The 20,676-nt window shown below is 41.6% G+C and overlaps 1 protein-coding gene across 2 annotated transcripts in view; it reads right to left on the bottom strand.

Moving 5' to 3' along the window:
* Positions 1 to 20,676, bottom strand: part of ERI3 (ERI1 exoribonuclease family member 3) — a 189,114-nt gene that overhangs the window by 153,856 nt on the left and 14,582 nt on the right. For both annotated transcript variants that reach the window (XM_035121856.3, XM_088673312.1), the window contains exons 2-4: positions 20,050 to 20,318; positions 7,666 to 7,782; positions 850 to 909 (exon numbers count right to left, since the gene is read on the bottom strand). In XM_035121856.3, coding sequence (XP_034977747.3) covers positions 850 to 909; positions 7,666 to 7,782; positions 20,050 to 20,295 — 423 coding nt within the window. In that variant the 5' untranslated portion in view covers positions 20,296 to 20,318. The remainder of the gene's footprint in view (positions 1 to 849; positions 910 to 7,665; positions 7,783 to 20,049; positions 20,319 to 20,676) is intronic.

Raw genomic sequence — 20,676 nt, 5'->3', positions numbered from 1 at the left:
CATTCCACCTGTCAGGGGAAGTTTTTGAGCAAAGGGTGGAATAAAAGTCTTCTCATCCGGGCCAGCTGAGGCTGCTTCTAATGCAGTCAGGAGGAAGACTCACAACTGAATAGCATCCAGGGATTCATAGCTGTCCCCTTTCGCCACACTCAGGCAATTTCAAGCTACCCCTGAAGCAAGAGAGCACAACTTTAACCTCTAATCAGATTTCCTTACACTAGCTGTGGTTACAATTGTTTTGATTAAGAACCATTAGGCACAAATCCTGATGGGAGCAACACATCGAGCTGCAGTCAGAATAGGCTCTCCCTCCTGGAGGACTCCATCCATAGATGCCAAACAACAAAAGCTATTGATTGTAAAAGTACTTTCAGCTAATTAAGCCTTAAATGCAGCAGGAATTCAACATTAAGCAGATGGCACTATTAAGATTATCTCCTCCATTCAGGACCCTCACAGACAAGATTTCATGGGCACTATTCTTTCTGTTTATTACTGAGTATTTAAGTAGATGTGTCCATTAATTTATCATCTTTCATGCAGTTGTCTTAATGCAACATTGCTGACCCCTGAAGACCATCTCCTGTAAGAGAGTCCCCCCACAACACACACCTCCCCTCATGACTTCTGGCAGGAGTCTGGACATGCTGTCAGTACCTTTGACAAGAACAGCTGGAAATGACAGATCAATGGTTCAATATTCTCAACAGCATGTCACTGATGTGACAGCAAATGTTATTCTAATGAAGCTGTAATCATAGTCAAATTATGTGGTTCAATACACAGGAAGAGGAAGGGGGAAGGGAAAGGAGGTGTCAGAGGTCAGGAACTAAAGGTTATGAGGCTTACCTCAAGCACTTGCTGGAGACTGGGCTGCCCATCCACCATGGCTTGAATAATTCCAGTCAGCTGAAACAAAGGAAATGGAGAAAACAAAAACAAAGAAATCAGCGATAACACTAAAAAGAATGGATTTTTTCCCTGCTCTTCTCACTGATACTGCAAAATACTGCTGTGCTGCATATAGATGGTACCAAAGCACTGGCACTCATAGAAATCCAGATGAGAGATCTGCCCAAAGCAAGGAAGAATACTGTTCTAAGCTTCACACTCAGCTAAGTTTGAGGAGATTTTAAAGGGAAATAGCTTATTGAAGACCCAAACACAACAGTTATCCCAGTTATTGCAGGAATGGTCTTTGGCTAGAACAGCATTTTCTCTCAGCTGAGATTTATTTGAGGCCTGTATCTTGCAGGCTGGGGCTCCGGCTCACCAGTTTGAGCTATCAAAATTCATAGAACTACAATTATTCCTTGCCCAGGCACAATCAATCTTGCCCACATCTCTTCTCTTTTTGTGCACGATAATTTAGCTAATAGAGCTGACATGTTCATGGGGATGAGTCAGAAGGATCCTCCTCTTTCAGTTCAAGGTGTTGGACTAGATGACATCCATGCTTCCTTTCCAGAGCCACATTTCAGTGATTCTATGAACCTGTTCAGTATCCTCCTCAATGTACCAACTGCTAAGTGCAGTTGGTGGATGAGAGAGTCTTTTCAGCTGTGGCATCAAAACTGTGGAAAAGATCCACATGCATGTTCATGCACTCTCTCAGCCTCAACGGTGATTCTGAGCAAGTCAGTGTCTCTTACTTACACTCCAGTTCGCTTCTCATACGGTAGGGCAGAGGTTTTCAAACTTTTTGAGTCCATGGCTGCCTTGACCAAGTACAATCTTTCTGTGGCACCCCTGTGGGGCTCAGGAGCCCAGTTATGTCACCCCTTGCCTGCAGAGCTGGCAGCCTCTCACCCTTTTTCGAGCACCCTCCCTTGTGGTGTGTTTCCTCAGCCTCCGCCCTTCTCCCCTCTCCTTGGGAATCCTCTGGGCAGCCACAGCTGCCATGCCTGGTCTCTGAGCTGCCCCTCCTGCCCCAAAGAGATGTGCCTTCTCACACTGCCCCACAGGGGCCTGGGAAGCACCCCCTCGCCAGCCCCAAAGGCACTATTCGCCTGCGGAGCTTGTAGCCAGGGCTGCTGCAACAAACAGCTGTGCAAGCCTTTAGGAGGCAGAGACGCAAGAGGGCATCAGAGGAGGGAGGGAAGGAAATAGGGACGGAAGCCAGTGTTGCCCACGGCACCCCTGACTATTATTCAAGGCACCCCAGGGTGCCACAGCACACTGGCTGAAAACTACTGCTTTAGGGAATGGAAGAGAGGAGGCAACAGCCTTGCTGTTTCTCACAGAAGAACTGTTCTCATGTAATGATACAATGATATCAGGACCAACAGTGCTATATGAATACTTTCTCCAGAGTATCAAAAATTTACCTTAGGGGAGCATGATCTACACCTTCAAGCCCTGCAGTTGGTGCTCTAGTTTAATAGAATAAGTAAAACGCCTGCCATTTTAGTGTGCAAGTTCTTTCAGTGCCATTCCTACTGCATCCCTTAATTACATTTTACAGCCCAGGGTGTCTTTGGACACTCCCGTACACTAGTGATTAACACAAGAGAAAAGGACCATAAACAGATAAATAAAATAAACCTCTCCGGAAAAGCGAGATGCTCAGGGCATCAGTGGTGCTGCTTTCCAGGGAATGGAGGAATAAGTATCAAAACATTATCAGACAGGAGTGCAAAGCTATCTTTCCAATTTTATAGTCATTTGCAAATTTAATTTGAGAAGAATACTTTGCATTTTTAAAAACCGCAAAGATATCATTCTCAGTACTCTCCTTTAACTTACACTGAATGTTATTTCAAGAAGATCACCCATGGGTCTACATTAAGCCTGAAGCAAATAAGTTTCATAGTTAAGACAGAAACATAAGGTTGTGTTCAGTGCTGCTGTTCCACTTGCACAGCAGACTTCCACTTATGTAAGGAAACTTCCCCCTCCTCTCCCCTGCAGCCCCCGCCACCTCAAAATCTGCTCCAGAAGGTTGGAGGGCCTTTGCGAGCTGATTTTGGGAGTGCACAAGGAGAGGCATGGAAGGGGAAGTCCTGCTGTTCACTTGCATTGTATTAGCTACAGCTCAATAACTCTATGGCAGTGATAGCCTAGAGTGAAGGGGTGGGGTGATCATTTTGCTTAACAAAATACACCAAACTGATGACAAAAACACAGAGGTTAGTTAGTCCCAGGCCTCTGTTCTGATACAGGAAACCCTAATCCTTATGTACCATTGGGAGATACTTAATAATAAAAAAACTCCACACACAAACCCTTCACAACTTCCCTCCCTCCATCCCACCAGGGTGATCTACCACCAAGTGCCCTGTGGGAAGGATTCCAGGAGTAGAAGGAAGGCTGCTGCAGCTGGGCTATTTCCTTCCCACAGAGCCCCTGTGGGAAAGATCCTGATGGGTTTTTAATAGTATTGTTTATTGTATTTTTAAAGTATGTAATTGAATGTTACTTGTAAGCAGCCTTGGTAGGATTTATATCTCAAAAGGGGAAATATAAATAATTTAAATAAATAACACTAAACAAACACACAGTTTGACACTTTTTAGTAGATTTATAATGGGGAAATTTCTTTCTATAACCAAATCTATTTAGCAAGCAGCTTTATTGTGAAAGGCAGATAATAATAACCTGCACCCCACAAAAGTCAGATTGTCACTGAACCTCTATTCTAAGAATTAAGCAAAGGCCGGACTTGCATTTGTATTTCTTTTTTGCTATTAAACATCTGTTTCCCTCTTACAGTGCACAACATTCTTCTCTATCCCCATACATTCTTTTTGGTTTAATGCAACTAAATGCAAAGTGGTTTGAGTCTCGGGGGGGGGGGAATACATAAGGCAAGTGAACTTGTCAGTCTTTAGGATGGGGAACCTGTGGTCCACCCAATATTGTTGGACTCCATCAGCCCCAGCCAGCACTTTCAGTCCTGTTTCCCAACTGAAACCAAGCCCAGGTACATGAAACTTCATTCTGACTCTCCCTCTTCTATTGCCTCTCCCACAACCACAAGCCAGTTCTCAAATATTCAAAATTTAGACTATAGACTCCTCAGTAATGTGTGTCTTGCCATTTCTTTATGTTGTAAGTGCCATTGGTGGTGCTATACAAATAATAAATAATATTAGATAGAAAACATGGTGCAGCACCAGCAAGCAAGGTTCCACACTTGTGTTTCTTTGGCTGGCTATCATTGGAGTGTGTGTGTGTTAAGATTAAACTCCAATTAAACTGTAATTGAATCTAATGAATACCAAATACCTGACTAGCTGAATAAGCAGCTCATAATGGAAAATTATTTTCTTGCAGTAACATCCCTAGAATGGTAACATATACCTTTTAGGGGAAATTTTTAATTTTCAGAATGCAATGTTCCTCTAGGTGGACTCCTGAAGTTCATCAAGTCATTATTAGGTGCAATTTTAAGAAGAGAGGGGGGTCAGAGAGGCTGCATTCTTGAAACTGTTTTAATATTAATCCATAGTTTAATTAGGTAATAGCAGCTGCCTACAGGCTTCACATACTCTTGGAAAGGAAAATAAGTGTGTATGTTAACTGTTCTATGCCTCTTTCATTCCTTTTCCATGTTACGAGAAAAAAAATTTCCCCTAACAACCAAAAATGGACTGCAAAGAACAGAGTGGCATGGACCAGAATCCAAATCTATTCTGTATATGGCATGGCTGTTCCTGCGAGTCCAGTCTATTACAACATGTTCCCATATTTTCTGGACTCAATTTCAGTTTATGCACCCTGATGATGGGAACAGTTTCTTGTTCTCTTGACTCCTGTCCATTCTGGTTGGTGAAACCCAGTTGAGGGTGGGGCCTGACCAGGTAGGTTCAGGGTGTGGTGAACACAACTTTGCACAATGGAGTGGTGCCTGCTGCCCTTAAACAAGCAGTAGTGCATCCACCCAAAGAGAAGGCCACCCTGGACCCTGCAGTTCACAGTAACTATCTCCCGGTCATGAATGCCCCCTCATGGACAAGGCGGTAGTGATAATGGTGGTGGTGCAATTGAAGGAGTTCCTGGAATAGACAATCTATTTGAAACTGGCTCTAGGAATCCCACTAGATTCCCTCTTTCTGTCTTGTGATTACCACCAGTATGTTTCAGCTGAAAATACAAATAGTTCATGCTCAGGTTTATGCTTCCCTGACCTCGGGCTAAGAAGAAGAGTACAGTGAGGTATGGAAAAAAGAAACTAGGCAAGTTGGTCCATGTCTTCTAGCTCCCTCTGTTGACAAAGTATTTCTGGCCCTGTGAGCTAGGTTATCTAGGGGGAAAACCAGCATTAGCCCAGACTCACAATTCTGTTTAATTCCACATCAGTAAAATAGATCTCATGGTGCTCCAGGCAACAAGTCACATTTTTCAGATAACTCCACAGAAATTTGGATAAAGGTGTGCATTTAGTCAATTTGCCACATATGCTTCCCTTTGCTTTGGCAAGCCCTGCAGCTTTCCCTTGTGGAAATGGCAAAGACCAGACAGGGCAGCACACCAGACACACTTCAAGACAATGTCAACAGCATGGATTTTCCTCTGGTGTTTATCTCGTACACCATCGTATTTCTAGCTTGAGACAGTTTGCTGATTACATAAGCACTTGTCTCTGGCGTACCATCAGATAATCGGACCTGGCCTTTCTGTGCAGACAAAAAGACCTATAAAGCTTACTGTCTATAAGTAGAGGTGTAGAGACAAAGCCTTTTACCAGCATTTAGCAAAATCAGTGCTTTGGGGAAAGCATAGAGGAGGGTTGCCGTTCACAGCTATTTAGACAAAAGCTTACAATAAGAGGTGAGAGAGAGGATACACAGGGGAACAGAAGAATAAGGGGCTCATTAGGTGACCCAGGAGCTGCGTGGCCTGCTGCCCATGCTATCATTCACCACACTAGACACTACCATGACAGCTAGAAACGTTGGCAGAAGATGGGAAAGGATTTAAACACCCTTGAATGTCATACAAAAGGGAGAAACTGGGCCACGTTCACCTTGTCCCATCATACCCTGTTTCCCCGAAAATAAGACATACCCATAAAATAAGCCGTAGCAGGATTTCTAAGGATTTGCGCAATATAAGCCATACCCCGAAAATAAGACATAGTGATAGGCGCAGTTCTGGAGGGCGCCAAGGAAGAGGCGGGGCTGGACGGGTAATTAAAAAATAAGACATCCCCTGAAAATAAGCCATAGTGTGTCTTCTTGAGGAAAAATAAATATAAGACAGTGTCTTATTTTCGGGAAAACACGGTAGTAACATGTAGAGACATGATGTGCACCTGTTGAAATGATTCCATGCATGCATCTGCTCGGTGACAATAAATGCCACATTTTGTATGGAAAATGGCAAGCAGAATTTCTGCTTACATTAGAGCAATAGCCTCCCCTTTCCCCCATGCCATTTTCCATTGCTGTTTCTGATACAGAAGTTGATCTAGGTATCAGGATCCCAGCACCGAATAGATTATGAACATAATGTAATTTGTCTTGAAGATTTCACTGTACCACAACTTCTTTTCTTCTCCATTTTAAAACTAGGAAATAACTAGGTTATTTTGGTGAGGAAGCCAATACACCAGACATAACAGCAAAGTTTTAGCATTATATGAATAAGCCTGGAGAGTTGATGGCATACACTCTCCCCACTCTTCCTTTCATGTGTAGCAATTCCCTCTCCCTTTCCTATTTTGCAGCAAACCATAATCCAGGATTTATTTTTTTAAAAACATTATTTTTACTCTTAAAAAATGCTCCAAGAAAGGAAAGGGGGAAAGAAGTGGCTTCATGGTTGGCACAAGGGCCAGCCAATCAATGCAATGCAAATCCAGCTTCTGTTGAACATCAGAAAAACAGTTTCCCCTGAGTTTAGTCTGGAACAAATGATTGTACACACACTTCAGAGTGGGCTGACTGGTAAAATTATGTACATCTAGATGCATCCTGAATTTGGCAGCCATATTTAATCAATGCACAAACTACTTCCTGCTGAACTGAAGTTTTTGCACGGGAACTGGACAGTGGCAGGAAGGCAATAAGGAAACCGGGGGCAATATGTTGAACCAGTGTCAGTTCGGCTGTGCAAGGTACGAATCCTATCCTGCTGCAAGTTGGAATTCCCAACCAAATTCTCACTACAGTGGATGCTTGGGTTGCGAACGTGATCCGTGCGGGAGGCACGTTTGCAACCTGCAGTGTTCGCAACCCACAGCGCTGCGTCTGCGCACTCACGGGTCGCAATTCAGCAGTTCTGCGCATGCGCAAAGCACAATTTAGCGCTTCTGCACATGCGCGAGTGCCAAAACCCAGAAATAAGCCGTTCTGGTACTTCTGGGTTCGGCGCAGTGCGCAACCCGAAGCATCTGTAACCCGAGGTATGACTGTAGTTCCAAAGCTTGTACTAGAAACTGCCTAAACATTTTCCACCATTTCTCCATCATGAGAGCTAGAAAATGAGTTACAGTCGTTAATCTCTGCTTTGTAAAAATCAAAGTCCCTAAACTACTTCAATGATACAAGTATCTCAGCAACTAACTAATGCATTCCAGTGCACTAATAAAAACAAACAATAGCTAAGATTTTAGCAACTGCAAGGAAACTAGAAATAACTGCCTGCATTTCAGCAGCTCTCAGAAAGGACTATTCCTAAGCAACAAGAAACATTCAACTCTAGGAAAATGAAGTGTTTTACCTCTGTGCAGAAAGGTGTGAGCTGTGGATGGACCACTGGCTGCACATACATATGGAAGGTGGATTCAATCTCCATTGTCCGACCATTTAGCTTCAGGATGGGGAACTCAATGATCTCCTACAATAAGAAAATTAATACATTAAATGTTACTTTTAAGAAACATTCAGAGAAGTTAAAAGGCAAGCTACAACTGAAAGGAAAGTGCAAGTAATATCTGACAAAGAGCAGTAGTCAGGATGGGAACAATGGCTTGAAACCGAAGAACTACAAGCAGAGTGAAATGAAATGGGGATTTCCTGCCCCCTCCATCCTGCTGAGCTCCCTGCGCCCCTCGGAAAACCACTCAGGAAGGTCATTGAATGCAACACAGAAGACTGCAGCAACATGAGCAGAATTCCCTGCTGTTATGGCTCTGTTGGATGGATCCAAGGCAAAGGGATTTTTCTCAAAGGACCACATCGTTCTACACAGATGGGCAAATTTAGTTCAATTTATTACTACATCCCTTCTCCAGGACTTCTTTTTTGCAGCCACAACACTCTCAAAAACCTTGCACAGAAGGCAACCACACACTGGTTAGGGCACACAATTGTGCCTACCATGTGGGCAGGGAAGGCAGCAAAGAAGGCCTATTTTGCTGCTGCCACTGCATCCTCTACTAGCCAGCTGTCACTCTGCTTTGCAGTGATCTTAATGCCCTAGTTGGTGGAGAACCATGTGAGGTGTCTAATGTCACAACTGGCTGGGCTTTGTGGGATCAGTTTCAGTTGATGCAGCCTGAGAACGTTGACAAGTTGCTTGCAGCTATGCGTCAAAACTGCTTACTTGAGCTCAGTTCCTCAGTGATAATAAAACCTAGCCAGAAGAGCATGGCTAGGTAGGTCCAAGCATGGTGAATGGCAGGGTGGTGTCTGCTGCTTTGAAAGAGGCAGTAGTGTGTCCATGCCTAAAATAGTTCACCCTGCGCCCACTAGTCTGGCTATCAACTAGTTTCTAATACACCTTTCTTGGGAAGTTGATTGAGAGGGTTATGATGTGTGCAGCTGCAGGCATGCTTGGATGAAACCGATCTAGACCCATTTCAGTCTGGTTTCAGACCTGCTTTTGGGAATGAGTCAGCCTTGATCACCCTGATGGATGACCTTTACTGGGAGAGGGATAAAGGGAGTGTGGCATTCCTTCATCTGCTTGATCTCTCTAGTTATTTTTAATACCATCAACCATTATATTCTCCTGGACTGGCTCTGTGGGATGTTCTGGAAGTAGAAAATGCTATTGTCTGCTATTGCCTGTTTACTACATTTCTGTAGATCTTATTAAAATTGTTAGTATTAAATATTATCATTATTTATTATATGTGGCCATCTGTTACATGACACTTTGCAAAGAGCAGGCTTCACAAGTTTCTACCCAAGGGGGTTTTAAACCTAAGAATACACACATGAAATAGAGGAAAGGGAGAAAAATGTACATTGCATGTAAATATACAAATAAACATCAGCTCGCATACCACAGTATCATCCCATTTGTCCTAGGTGCAAATATCTAGAACTGCAGGCACAGCCTGTTGGGTTTCCGCTTTTGAGAAACTCTTCCATAGAAACTCAAGACAAATGTTAGACTCTATCTTCCACCCACACACCGTATCCATATATACACACACACTCATGTACATAACCCTGTACACTGTAGACATTATTATGTTCTGTGGCAAATTTATACTGATAAGAGGGAAAGAGAAACAACAGCATGTTCAACTATATGAAAAATCAAAAATTTACATGGGCTTGTTAATAAAAAGTTTAAGCAAATGCAGTTATGATAGATTTAGCAATTATTAAAATATACACATGGAATTTAAAAAAAACACCCAAGGAATAAAAACGATAAACTCCTTTGTCTCTTTCCTCCACACTCCACCCCCTCCCGAGTTTAATGTAAGAGGAGTGACAATTTGCTTGGTGTCTTTAAAGGATAATTTGTCTGCGTTATTTAATAGAGAAGCATGATGCTGGGGCTCTGGAGTGCAAATGAGCCCACTGAGTGATAGCCAAGCATCCAGCCTCTCAAATCACTTGTGGAGAGAAGAGAGAATAAAAAAAATTGCTTTTTAATATTCAAAAACAGTTTGCAAAATTTAATCAAAGCGCAGCAAAAGCTAACATTTTTACCACTTTGACATTTTTATTAGTGCTTTCATAAATTTTTAAAACATGAATAGAATTAGTTTAAAAACAACAACAAAAAACTGCCTGAAAACATCTGGAAGAGGGAAAAGAAGACGAAAGAGAAAAAGAAAAAGCTCCTCTGCCAAGCAACATTTGCATCTTAAGAAGCCAACTGCTGCTGCTGCAGGCACTAAACAAAGCTTTTGGGCCTTGACCATACCACCACTGCCCATCATGACTTGTGAGGTCATACATGTCAGGCAATTACATCAGTATGCTGACAAAGCAACAAACAACTTTAAGATTTTGACTGTGTATCCCTCCTTTGGAAATAAAAAAGGAATATAAAGAAAAAAGGAACCTATGATTAAATTCTGTACATAATCATATCAAGCTTTTATCTGGTGGGCACGAATATAAAAATTATTAAAACATGGGAAATACAGGGCTCCAATCCTGCAAACTACATTTAGGAGAGGCAATTATCACAACACCACCCTGTATATCAGAGGCAGGAGAACTGTAGAGCGATAGGGAGAGTGAGGAAAAATTTTCTATTTACAATTTAAAAGTATGAAAAAAAACCAGAAAAATATTAAACAGTCAAGAGTAAAGTTAAGGTGTAACCGCTTTTCAGCATTCTGCTATTATAAAGCAAAGAAAACTATACTGCTAGGAAAAATAGATACTATTTGTCAGATCAAATGAATTTTAGTATGGGGAATTTCCATGATGAGGACAAACCATTTGTACAAATTTCAAATAATTCAGATTAAAATGCCTTAGTTACAGCAGTTTACAAATTTTGGCTGGAGTGATTTTTGCCACTTCCAACTTTTTTGTTTGTTTCTGGCCAATAGATAATGCATCTTTTAAGACAAGAGTAGTACATGACCAGGACAAAATTCAATAGGTACAATTTTACCACTTGCTATAAACACACACTAAATTCCTGTTCAGTGATCAGCAATTACATGAAGGGTGATAACTGTTACAGAAGGTGCACTTCACTGGATTTCCTTAAAAAAAACCGTGGGAGGCATTTTAGAAATCAAAATATTTTTAGTTTAAGAAAGGCGTTCAGGCACCAAAAAATATAGAGATTGGAAATTAAGAGCTTGCACCTTGACTTCTGCAGAATGTAAGCTTTCTAGTCTTTCTATAGGCTCACATGCTGCATTCATATGCCCACAACTAGAGCAGAGTATGCCTGTAAAACTGATGTGCTGATAATGCCCGTTCATAACTTTGCTCAATTTACTTTTGATTCAACATGCACATGAGTGGGATCTACAGTTGATAACAAATTTGCATGAGCTTGGTTGTCATAATTTAACATAGCATATATTGTATTAAACAGCAACGTGTCACTGCTCCTATTTCAATACAACCACAAGCTTTAACCAGGGTTTGTTGCAGGGCTTGGAGAGACAAGCCAAAGGCTCTGTTTGGTTACTATGATAAGTAAAACCCTGGCTTAGCTCACAGGGGTGCAGAAGGAAGACTGGGAAATAAGTCAGTGGCAGATGTTCTTCTCCAGCAATGTCCTGCTTCTCCCCTCATCCTGTGCAATTCACCTAAAGGAACACTCCTGAGGTAGAAAAACGACATATGGGTATATACCCCACCTTCAAGCTTCCCTTTACCCACCACGCTATAAGCCCCCTGCTCACCCACAAGCCTCATGCAACACACAGCAAGAAGTGGACAGGGTCTGTCAGTGATAGGGCTTTTAACAGCATCAAGCCTGTCTAAATCTCTCTCTTCAGGTCAATTCGTGGGACAACAGATGATCTTAGACATTAAGGGAGACAGACCCAGGCAAGCAGCACAACTTCAGGAGGGCTAGTTTAAAACAGCTGGAGGAAATAAAATGAACAAGTATGAAAATTTTTATGATAGTCCAAATTATTGCTGGCCTATGAAAACTATCAGACTACAAAAGACTGACTTAAAAAAAAATCAGATGCCCTCGGGAAAAATACAACAGCTTTACTTCCCCACCTCCTTTTCTTGGCTTTCCTGGCTGTTATCCCAAAGATTATGGAGGGGGGGGCAGAGAGAGAGTGAGAGCCATGACTTTTTCTTCCAATGTCTGACAATGTTTGTTCCACCGGTATCTACAACAACAGATACCAGCCCTATGAAATCAGCACCACTGCTCACTAACAATGTTAACCAGCCCCACAATGAAATGTAACCTGCGACACCCTGCGCTTTCCATTTAAAACTTCCATTTGAAGCACGGCAGAATTTGGGGAGCCTGCTGTCCATCCTGCTAATAAAGACAAGTGTTGGGACCTTTAAAGCTGCCATTCATCTTATGCCTTTATTAATTTCCATTTTCCTAAATCCATGATACATCATGAAATTAGGAGCTGACATTCCTGCGGAAACAAAAATATCTATCAAACATAAAGAGGGAGAAAAGGCGCTCCATTACCCAGAATTTATGGCTTAAAGCCGATCTGTTTCCACTTTTTTTTACAAGCATATGGTTTGTTTTAGATAGCCAAAATGTTATTACAGATCTAGAATTTCATTAGGAGCTATTATGAAATGGTAAGAACTTACACACACACAAACAACAGGCTGTGTTTCAGAGCACATAGACACAGACTGGCAAGTTAGCCAGCTTTCAAGTACTGTACTAGAATACATTCAAGAATTGATGGGGAAAGAAGAACAGAGAGAGGCTGGAAGTTCACGTGGTTGATCTGGCTTGAGCAAAGGGAATTGGTGCTGCAACAGTAGCACCGCATGAGGTACAGGGACAGTTAAGAAGGTTTCTGACTGAACCAAATTGGTAGTGCAAATACAAAAAAAACATATTTTTCAAGTTCAATCCACCTTTGCCTTTCCACCAACTTAAACACCCTCTTTCTTAGCATTCCTGTTTTTTTTTTTTAAGTGAATCATGCCACTTAAGTCAGGCACGTTCCATCAGCAGAATATTATCCGTGTTCTGGCCACACCACCTCTCTTCCAAACTCTGACCTAACAAAGGAAATCCCCACCCCCTGCAAAGTCTTTTGTGCTGCATTAAACCCCAGATTTAGCCCACTGTTGACAGATTAGCAATCCACGACATGACACTCATTTGCTTAAAGAACCCCATGAAACCAGCACCTCAAACACTGAGCCTAGTCATCACACTGCACACTTTCCAACAAAGCAACGACTGTTGTATGCCCTAATTCTGCACTGTCTATTTTTGCTTTAGGATTTTGCCACAATGCCAGCACAAGTTCACTACAATATGAGATACTACAACTATTACTCAAGGAATTATTATGCCATTCCCTAAAGCTATAAACAGAGCGAAACCTGTTTCTGTCTGTAATGCACACTGTCACAATCTAACTAAAAAGGAAGGCAAGGATTCAAATTGCTGGTGATTAAATAATAATCTTTTTAATTCTCTCTATCCATTATTATGAAATCTGTGTACAATTACTTGATTTGAAAACGTCTGCACATAGCCCCAACTCATGCACAAACATATTTGCATTTATATGGTAGGAACACAGTTTCTCATTCTAACCTATAAGAGAAACACTAGAAATCAGCTCAACACACACACACACACACACACACACACGAGTGTAGAGAAAAAAGTTCTAAATACTCTTACCAAACATGCCTGCTTTAAATCATTTTGTATACAAAAGTCTGCAGTACTTGCGTTCTAAGGAGCTGGCAGCCCATGAAGTGTTTCTGACCCACCACCCTCAGAGGAAAACACACACGCACACACACAGGCAGCCCCCTTATGTAATTTGCCTGCCCCACAACAAGTCGTCAAGAAACAGATGGGAGGCTGAATCTCAACTGGCCTGTTGAAAACTTAAAAGAACTTCCCTTTCCAAGGGATTAGGAAAATTCATGAGGGCCTGTGATTTCAGCACTATAAACCCACCCTATATTTCACTCCACCCTCCTAAAGAAAAAAAAAGCACAACCTCCTGGCATGATGTCGCTAAGACGAGGAAAAGGGGGGGAACCCTAAAGCTCTAGAAACAGCGAGCTTTCTTGCTGAAAGGAAAAGCTACAAGCTTAACTACCTGAGCAACTTCTGAAGAAATCTTGACTTGGGAACACAACGAAAAGAATTACACCGATTTCCACAGAGGAACACTTTGTCCACAGTATTGGAGAACTTTATTAGATTACAGAAATAAAATACCCACAAAAACATTCAGACTCTCAAATGTTTATCTGAGCAGTGGGCAAGAAGCACTCAAAGATCAGTATAAATTTATTGGCAGTGGATAAGATTACCCTATTCCGCTCAAAAAACCGCAATTGAGAATAATGTATTTCTGCCCCCCGCAACCGCCCTTGCCATTTTTATAAATATAAAAAATGAAAGATTCCACGGGAAAATAAGAGCTGACTGTTCCTCCTGCAATAAAAAAGACCAGTGCCGCTGATAGTAAGAGATTTTTCTGATAAGAGAAAGGGCAGCATTCCTTACTTAAAAGACATTCTATTTGCACCTCCAAGAGAGGAAGGAAGTCAAGAGTTTCAGCAGCAGCAGCTCATTTCATTCAACAGTTTTTCTCCTATTCTTTGAAAAAGACAAGAAAAAGTCATTTTATGTACAAGGAGCTTGTTTCTTAAACAAACACTTGTGTTTTTGATTTACACCACAGGCTGCTCCTAAATAATTTATGGCGGGTTAAATTTATTGCATAGCCCTGGCCGGCTGCAAATTCGAATTGCCAAATAATTAGATTTTAGGGCAATGCTTATAAATTATCCGCCGATTTGTCCGGACTTGTTTGTCAGTCGCTTTGTGCTCCAGGTCATCTTTGGCATTTTGCTGTTTGTGTTTTAATTGCTGATTTACACTTTGACAGATGAGAGTTGATGCCTCCAAGTTGGGGAGGGGGAGTAAGAGATGTGATAGAAGAATCGGAGATCGTAGAAGGCAGGGGTACCATCCCCCATCTTTTTTTTCAAAGGCAATTAGAAGAAGGGACAGCATGTGGACAGTACTGGCCTAGTGAATTTTTAATTATTATTTTAATGAGAGCTGGCTGAGTTGAGCAGTCCTACACTGGCCTCCAGGGGTAATGGACAACATGGCTAAACAGCCGTCTGCCCCCACCCCACAAAGAGACACACAAATACACCCTCAAAAATTCTACAGAACTGACCACACAGACTCATTACAAGAAAGAAAAGCCACTGCTGTATTAGTTTAATGAAGGGTCATTAACTATTCCAACACACATTTACATATATTGCCATTCTAGCTCAACACATCTGTCTTGAAATACTTAAACCGGTATGTTAATCAGGTACACCAAAAAGCCTTTGTAGAGAGTAGTCAATTCCAAATTACATTTGCTGCACCTACCTGGAAAAAATAAATATGCATACTATATATGTAACAACATGCACACAGAATTTTAAATTTAACTGAATTGACAAATGTATATGTGCAAGAGAAGGAAGAAAATGCCAATGACATAAATGCTTAAAAGTTCCATGAATAAGAATTAACAACACAGTAAAGTGGCATGAGATAATGAACCAAAGACAATTACATGCTAATTTCTGCTGCCAGAGTTCTGAATTCTATGCTTTCCCCTGCAACTTTTTCAATTCATAACCTTTGCAATTTCACAGCATTCATAAATCCTAAATTTAAAATACTAACTTAAAGTACTGTGTCCCAAGCATCTCCTCCTCTTAAGTTCAATTCCACAATATATCTATGATTTGGTTGCCCTTCTTCATAATATCTAGGCTACATTCACTCTGCAGTAAATAATTGGCCTTTGATACTTGAGGTGTGTGCTTTTAGAACTCACCCTATTCCCTATAATCGTACAGTAGTTTGTTTTAACTGTTTTTAAGTCTGAAGTTCAAACTGTTGTAACCTGCCCTGGGACCTGCTGGAGAAGGGCAAGTTATAATTTATTACTCATACCACCCCCCTTTTAAACACAAAATCATTATCATTCAAAAATTTAGGAACCTCAAAATGCAGTATAGTAACCATCCACTGAGGTCACTGTTGAATCACAAAACATACTACTTAGTGTGAGCTGAAGTTGACAAGTTTAAAATTAATACATTTTTTCATAAATGAAACAGGGGTGAAGAGTGTTAAAAAGACAATTTATGCAAATGCCTATAAGACTACACAGGTTGCCTTAAGTGAAGAATCAAATCTGTATAGTTCAACCAACATTGAAAACAAAGAGACAAAATCTGAATTTATAAAAATGTTTAGAAAAAAGGCAGGAATCAAGAATGACTCTTCAACAGGTATTAACAAACAAGTTTAATATGAACAGAATGCAGCAGAGCTTGGGACCCTCAGGCCTATGGGCTGAATGCAGTCCTACAGGCCTCTCTGTCCAGTTCTCAGGGCTCTTCCCCAGGTCACGCTTCCTCCAAAAATACTTCTGCCTGGCTGGAACGTATCCTTCAACTGTGATATGCCTCTTCCTTGCCTGCATAATCCTCTGATTTGTGTGTGGCTAAAATGTAGCCTGGTGGCAGAGGTGGCAAGGCAGGTACGCTGCCCATGTGGGCACCTCCTCACTTCACCTCATGGGCAGGACAGCCCTGGTTCTAGGCTACTTGCTCCATATCCCAGCTTTGCCATGCCTGGCCCTCTATTTTATTTCTGACTTATGGCCCTGATCCTACAGGCTGGTCCCAAACAAAGCTCATGGTTCTCAGTCTGTAAGCCATCAGGAGTAAGTTCCATTCCATTTTCTAAGACAATAGCTTTCTCAGAATAAACCTGGACTTATGCCCTGAAGCTAAACCTCTTATGCTGAAGTTCACAAGGGCAATGGCTGGTTAGTTCAGGTGTTGTTGTTCTTCAATCTGTCCTGAAATCCAGGGCTCTAAAATGAAGCTCTTTAAATAATTTCCAGCAAAGGATTCTGCAAGCATAGGTTAGCTAATCTACACATCAGCTTGTTCTCCAAAAGCACCTCTCTATATTCCCATCAAATGCACACAAGTAAAGATATATAACTTTGACACACAGAGCAAGCTCCATTTTTAGTAAGATATTTTTGAGTAAAGTCTCTTTAGTGTCTCTACAGGTTCCAACAAAAAAAGCATAGCAAGACAAAGGAATGCAAAGCGCAGGTGAGCCCTGGGCACAGTTGATGAAAAGATCCAATTGAATAACGTCCAACCTTAATGCACTATCTTCCCCACAAAATATATAGCCAAGCTGCAACGGCACATATTGTTACATATTCCACAGCAAGGACTTGGGGGGGCATAGCTCCTTAAAGTTGTAGTAATAGTATTCCACTCATGCTCCATTTTTACTACCAGCTGTAAAATAGCTCCACATGCATCATGGTTTTGCATCAAAATGAACACAAGTCCAAAGGGACAGGGTAGAGCAAATTTACAGCTTTGACAGGACTTTGCACCCAAGGCTGGGTGCACAGGAAATAGTCAGAGAAAAGTTAAGGTTTTTCTGCAGAATTACTCTCAAAAAATCAACTGCGCCTTCCCACAGACACACAGGAGTTTGGGAAGATTGTTTCTAGCCAGTTTATTGCAGGTTACAGTAAGCCTGTGACTTATGTACATTTAACTTGTGCACATTCAGCTTTACGTGTGTGGCAAAAAAATAAAATGGGGCAGAAAGGGGCCAAGATTCCAGGAAAAAAGACTTTGGCAATCCTACCCACCAATGAACCCAATGGATCTCAACTATACCACATGATTTTGTCTTCAGAGGCACGATCCCCAGAACATAACCCCTGTGTAAGTTGCGGGCTTACGGTAGTTCCTCTTCACAAGGCAAAGTAACATAAAAGCAGGCATATCTACAAAATGGCTAATATTGAGCTGCATCTTCTCTAAGAACTGAGGCACAGATTAAAAACACTTTGTTTCACTACTTTGTTTCAAAGTAAGAAGAGGGCGTAGAAAGGAAGCTGAATATGGTAGCATGATTTACAGCGAATATCACTCCAGTATTTTCCAGGGCACCAATTATTGGGGAAAGAGAAGGAGGGGACCTTAATGAAATCTACATCCCCCACCCTCCAATTCCCCCCACATACCCCCATTTAAGCTAAGTATGCCCCACCCACATTAGTATTCTATAACTTTAGGGAAGAGGACAAAACAAAAGGGGTGGGTTCTTGATCCACCACAATCCCCTTCAAGCACTAGGGTCCCATTAGGAGGAGGAGGAAAGTGCTTAATGTAGGTTTAAAATACTTGAATGCTTAATGCATATTGGAAAAACACACTTTTTCAGCCCAAGGAAATATACTAACCATATCGGCTCACAATTCTAACTGGAAACCTGAATTAAAAACAGCCAGATGACATGGCTCTACTGAAACCTACAATCTTGAGTGTTCATTACCATGCTGACGAGGAGGCTCATTTTGATTTAGCAACCCTTTCCAATTCAAAATATTAAGCAGGGAGACTAGAGATCTCCATAGCCATAACAGTATAGAAATCTCAGCTGCATAATACATAACAGTCATATGCAATATCCTGAGAATCTCCACTTTCATTTTTAAAATTAATTTTCTTTCCCTGCTTAGCTGTGAATAACGCTGGATGATTCGCATTTAGAAGGGGAAACCAGAAGGGATACATATTGTTTGGGCTTCTGGTGATCATGAAGGAAAGGACTAACGCATCTCCCTAGGTCTACCTGCACTCGTACTGCCTCCCAGTATCCCAGGTGTTTCTTTCCCTTCCACCGCCCTGCCAGAATAACTTCCCAAACTGTAAATGCCACCATTTTTAATTAGACTCACTGAGCAATCCTAACACCAGATCAACTTGCTACCTGGGAGTTAGGACTGTGGGGAATGTAGCTTGTCCTCTACTGACTGAAAAGAGCGCCAGCGGCTGGGGCCACATCTGCTGCAGAGGCCATTACTATGCTAGTGAAAAATCACTTATCTACTGTTGGCAGTGTTCCCACTGACAGTAGTCAGCATTGGGGCCCCAAACAGGGTGTTCTGGGGTGGGAGTGCAATTGAGGCAGCCTTGTAATCACTGGATCCCAGGCCCCTTCCCATTCAATGGGCATCCCCTAGAATGGTCCTCCCATCCAAACAAGCCTGGAAATAGATCTTCCAGGGAAGGGGGCACTAGCCAAAATAGACAACCATGAATGCGGGGAGAGGTAAGTATGCCCCCCACACCTCTCATCCTGGACTGTCCATGCCAGCAGGGGCTTGGGAGTGGTGGACCATCCACCGCTTCACTCCCCAATCCTCCCCATATCAGATTGCACTCTTAATCAAGTAACCCAAGCAAAAAAAAAAATTGACTTTCTGAATAATTTTTATTTTTTATTGCAGAATATTAAGTATGTGTTGCATAGAAACACAGACCAAACTGGCAATATGGGAACCTACGCAGTGTTTCCAGATGTATTTTCCATTGAGGATGGTAAATTCTAACCAAAATTCCGGAAGCAAGTTGTGCAATCAAGATTGATCCAGAGACCCAGAACAGCTAGTAGGTACCTTTTAAAGTGGTAAAGATCAATGGACTTCAAAATTACCACTGAGTGAGAAAAATGCAAACAGGGAAAGTCAACAATTTGAGGTGCTGTAATTCCAGCTCCTCTGTAAAATCCAGCAAGCAGACCTCATACATTCACACTCAAAGCCGTTTCACTATCTTGCAAATTAGGGGACTTGGCTATTCCCACTGAAAAGAACACAGGCAGTGTAAAGGACAATAAATGCATTATCACAACTTAGAAAATATGAGCTTTCCTCCAGAGTCCATGCTTTCTAAGGAGGAAAGGCTTAATAAAAAAAATGCATCATGAAGCTCCTCATGCCAAGAGAAAAACAAAGAGGTGGATCAGTGAACAAAGGGAAAACATATGACAAATTATTATGAATTTCTCTAGCACTTTAAAATGCAGAATATGTTTCTGTCTTCATAATGACTCTGTATAGTAAGCAGTTTCTCATTTTAAAGATGAGCAACTGAGGGTGTAAGATTGGATTGCCAAAGTGTGAGCTCACGAGGAAGCCTAAGATCTGAATATTCTAATCCAGATTCTACATTATCTCCTAGTGAGATATAGATATCTCTAAAAAGGGAAAGAAAAATGCTTAGGAAACAACTACTCTTCAGATGCAACATGTTGGAAGACACAGATTGCAAAGCCCTCAATGCCAAACAGAAGGTCTCCTGCAGAAAACTAGACAAAGTAATGCCAAACAATTACCTGTGGATGGATTTGCGGCTTGTCACATGTGGCCTCAAAATCCAGCACTAAGAAGTAGTGATACCTCTGCGGGGGAAAGGATGACATTGCTGCCATGGAAGCAAAGCCGTGAGACGCCAGTTTCCCGGTTGTAGTGGAACCGTACCGCTGGGGGAAAAACTGCAGAAGGGAGCGCAGAGTATTCCTCGCTCTTGGGAGTAACTTGAGGTGAAGCCTTGCTGCTGTGGTACGGACAAGTGCTACCATTGAACACCTAGCAGCATCTGGAACTTGAGAGAGAGAGAAAGAAGCTGGTGTTACTCCCAGATACACACTTTATTGATCAAAAATTTGTATTTCCATGATGGCAGTATTTGGGTGGAGAGACAGAAATTAACTCTTATTATAATAATATTTATTTAAAATACATACACCCTGCCATTGAAACAAAGGATCCACAGCAACAACAAAATAACTAGAACAATAAAAATGCAAGAATCAAATTATTAAAATATCATATAATGCAGTTCAATAAAACAGGAGAAATAAAAACCCTTTATACACCTCACTTCCCAAATGCTTAACCCCTGCCCCACAAAACCCATTTTTTTTATACTTGCTACCAAAAAGCAAAAATAGAGCTAAGAG

The sequence above is a fragment of the Zootoca vivipara genome, chromosome 7 (assembly GCF_965207765.1).
Source record: "Zootoca vivipara chromosome 7, rZooViv2.hap1.1, whole genome shotgun sequence".
In the NCBI taxonomy this organism is placed as follows: domain Eukaryota; kingdom Metazoa; phylum Chordata; class Lepidosauria; order Squamata; family Lacertidae; genus Zootoca; species Zootoca vivipara.
This window is presented reverse-complemented; position numbering and strand designations above follow the sequence as displayed.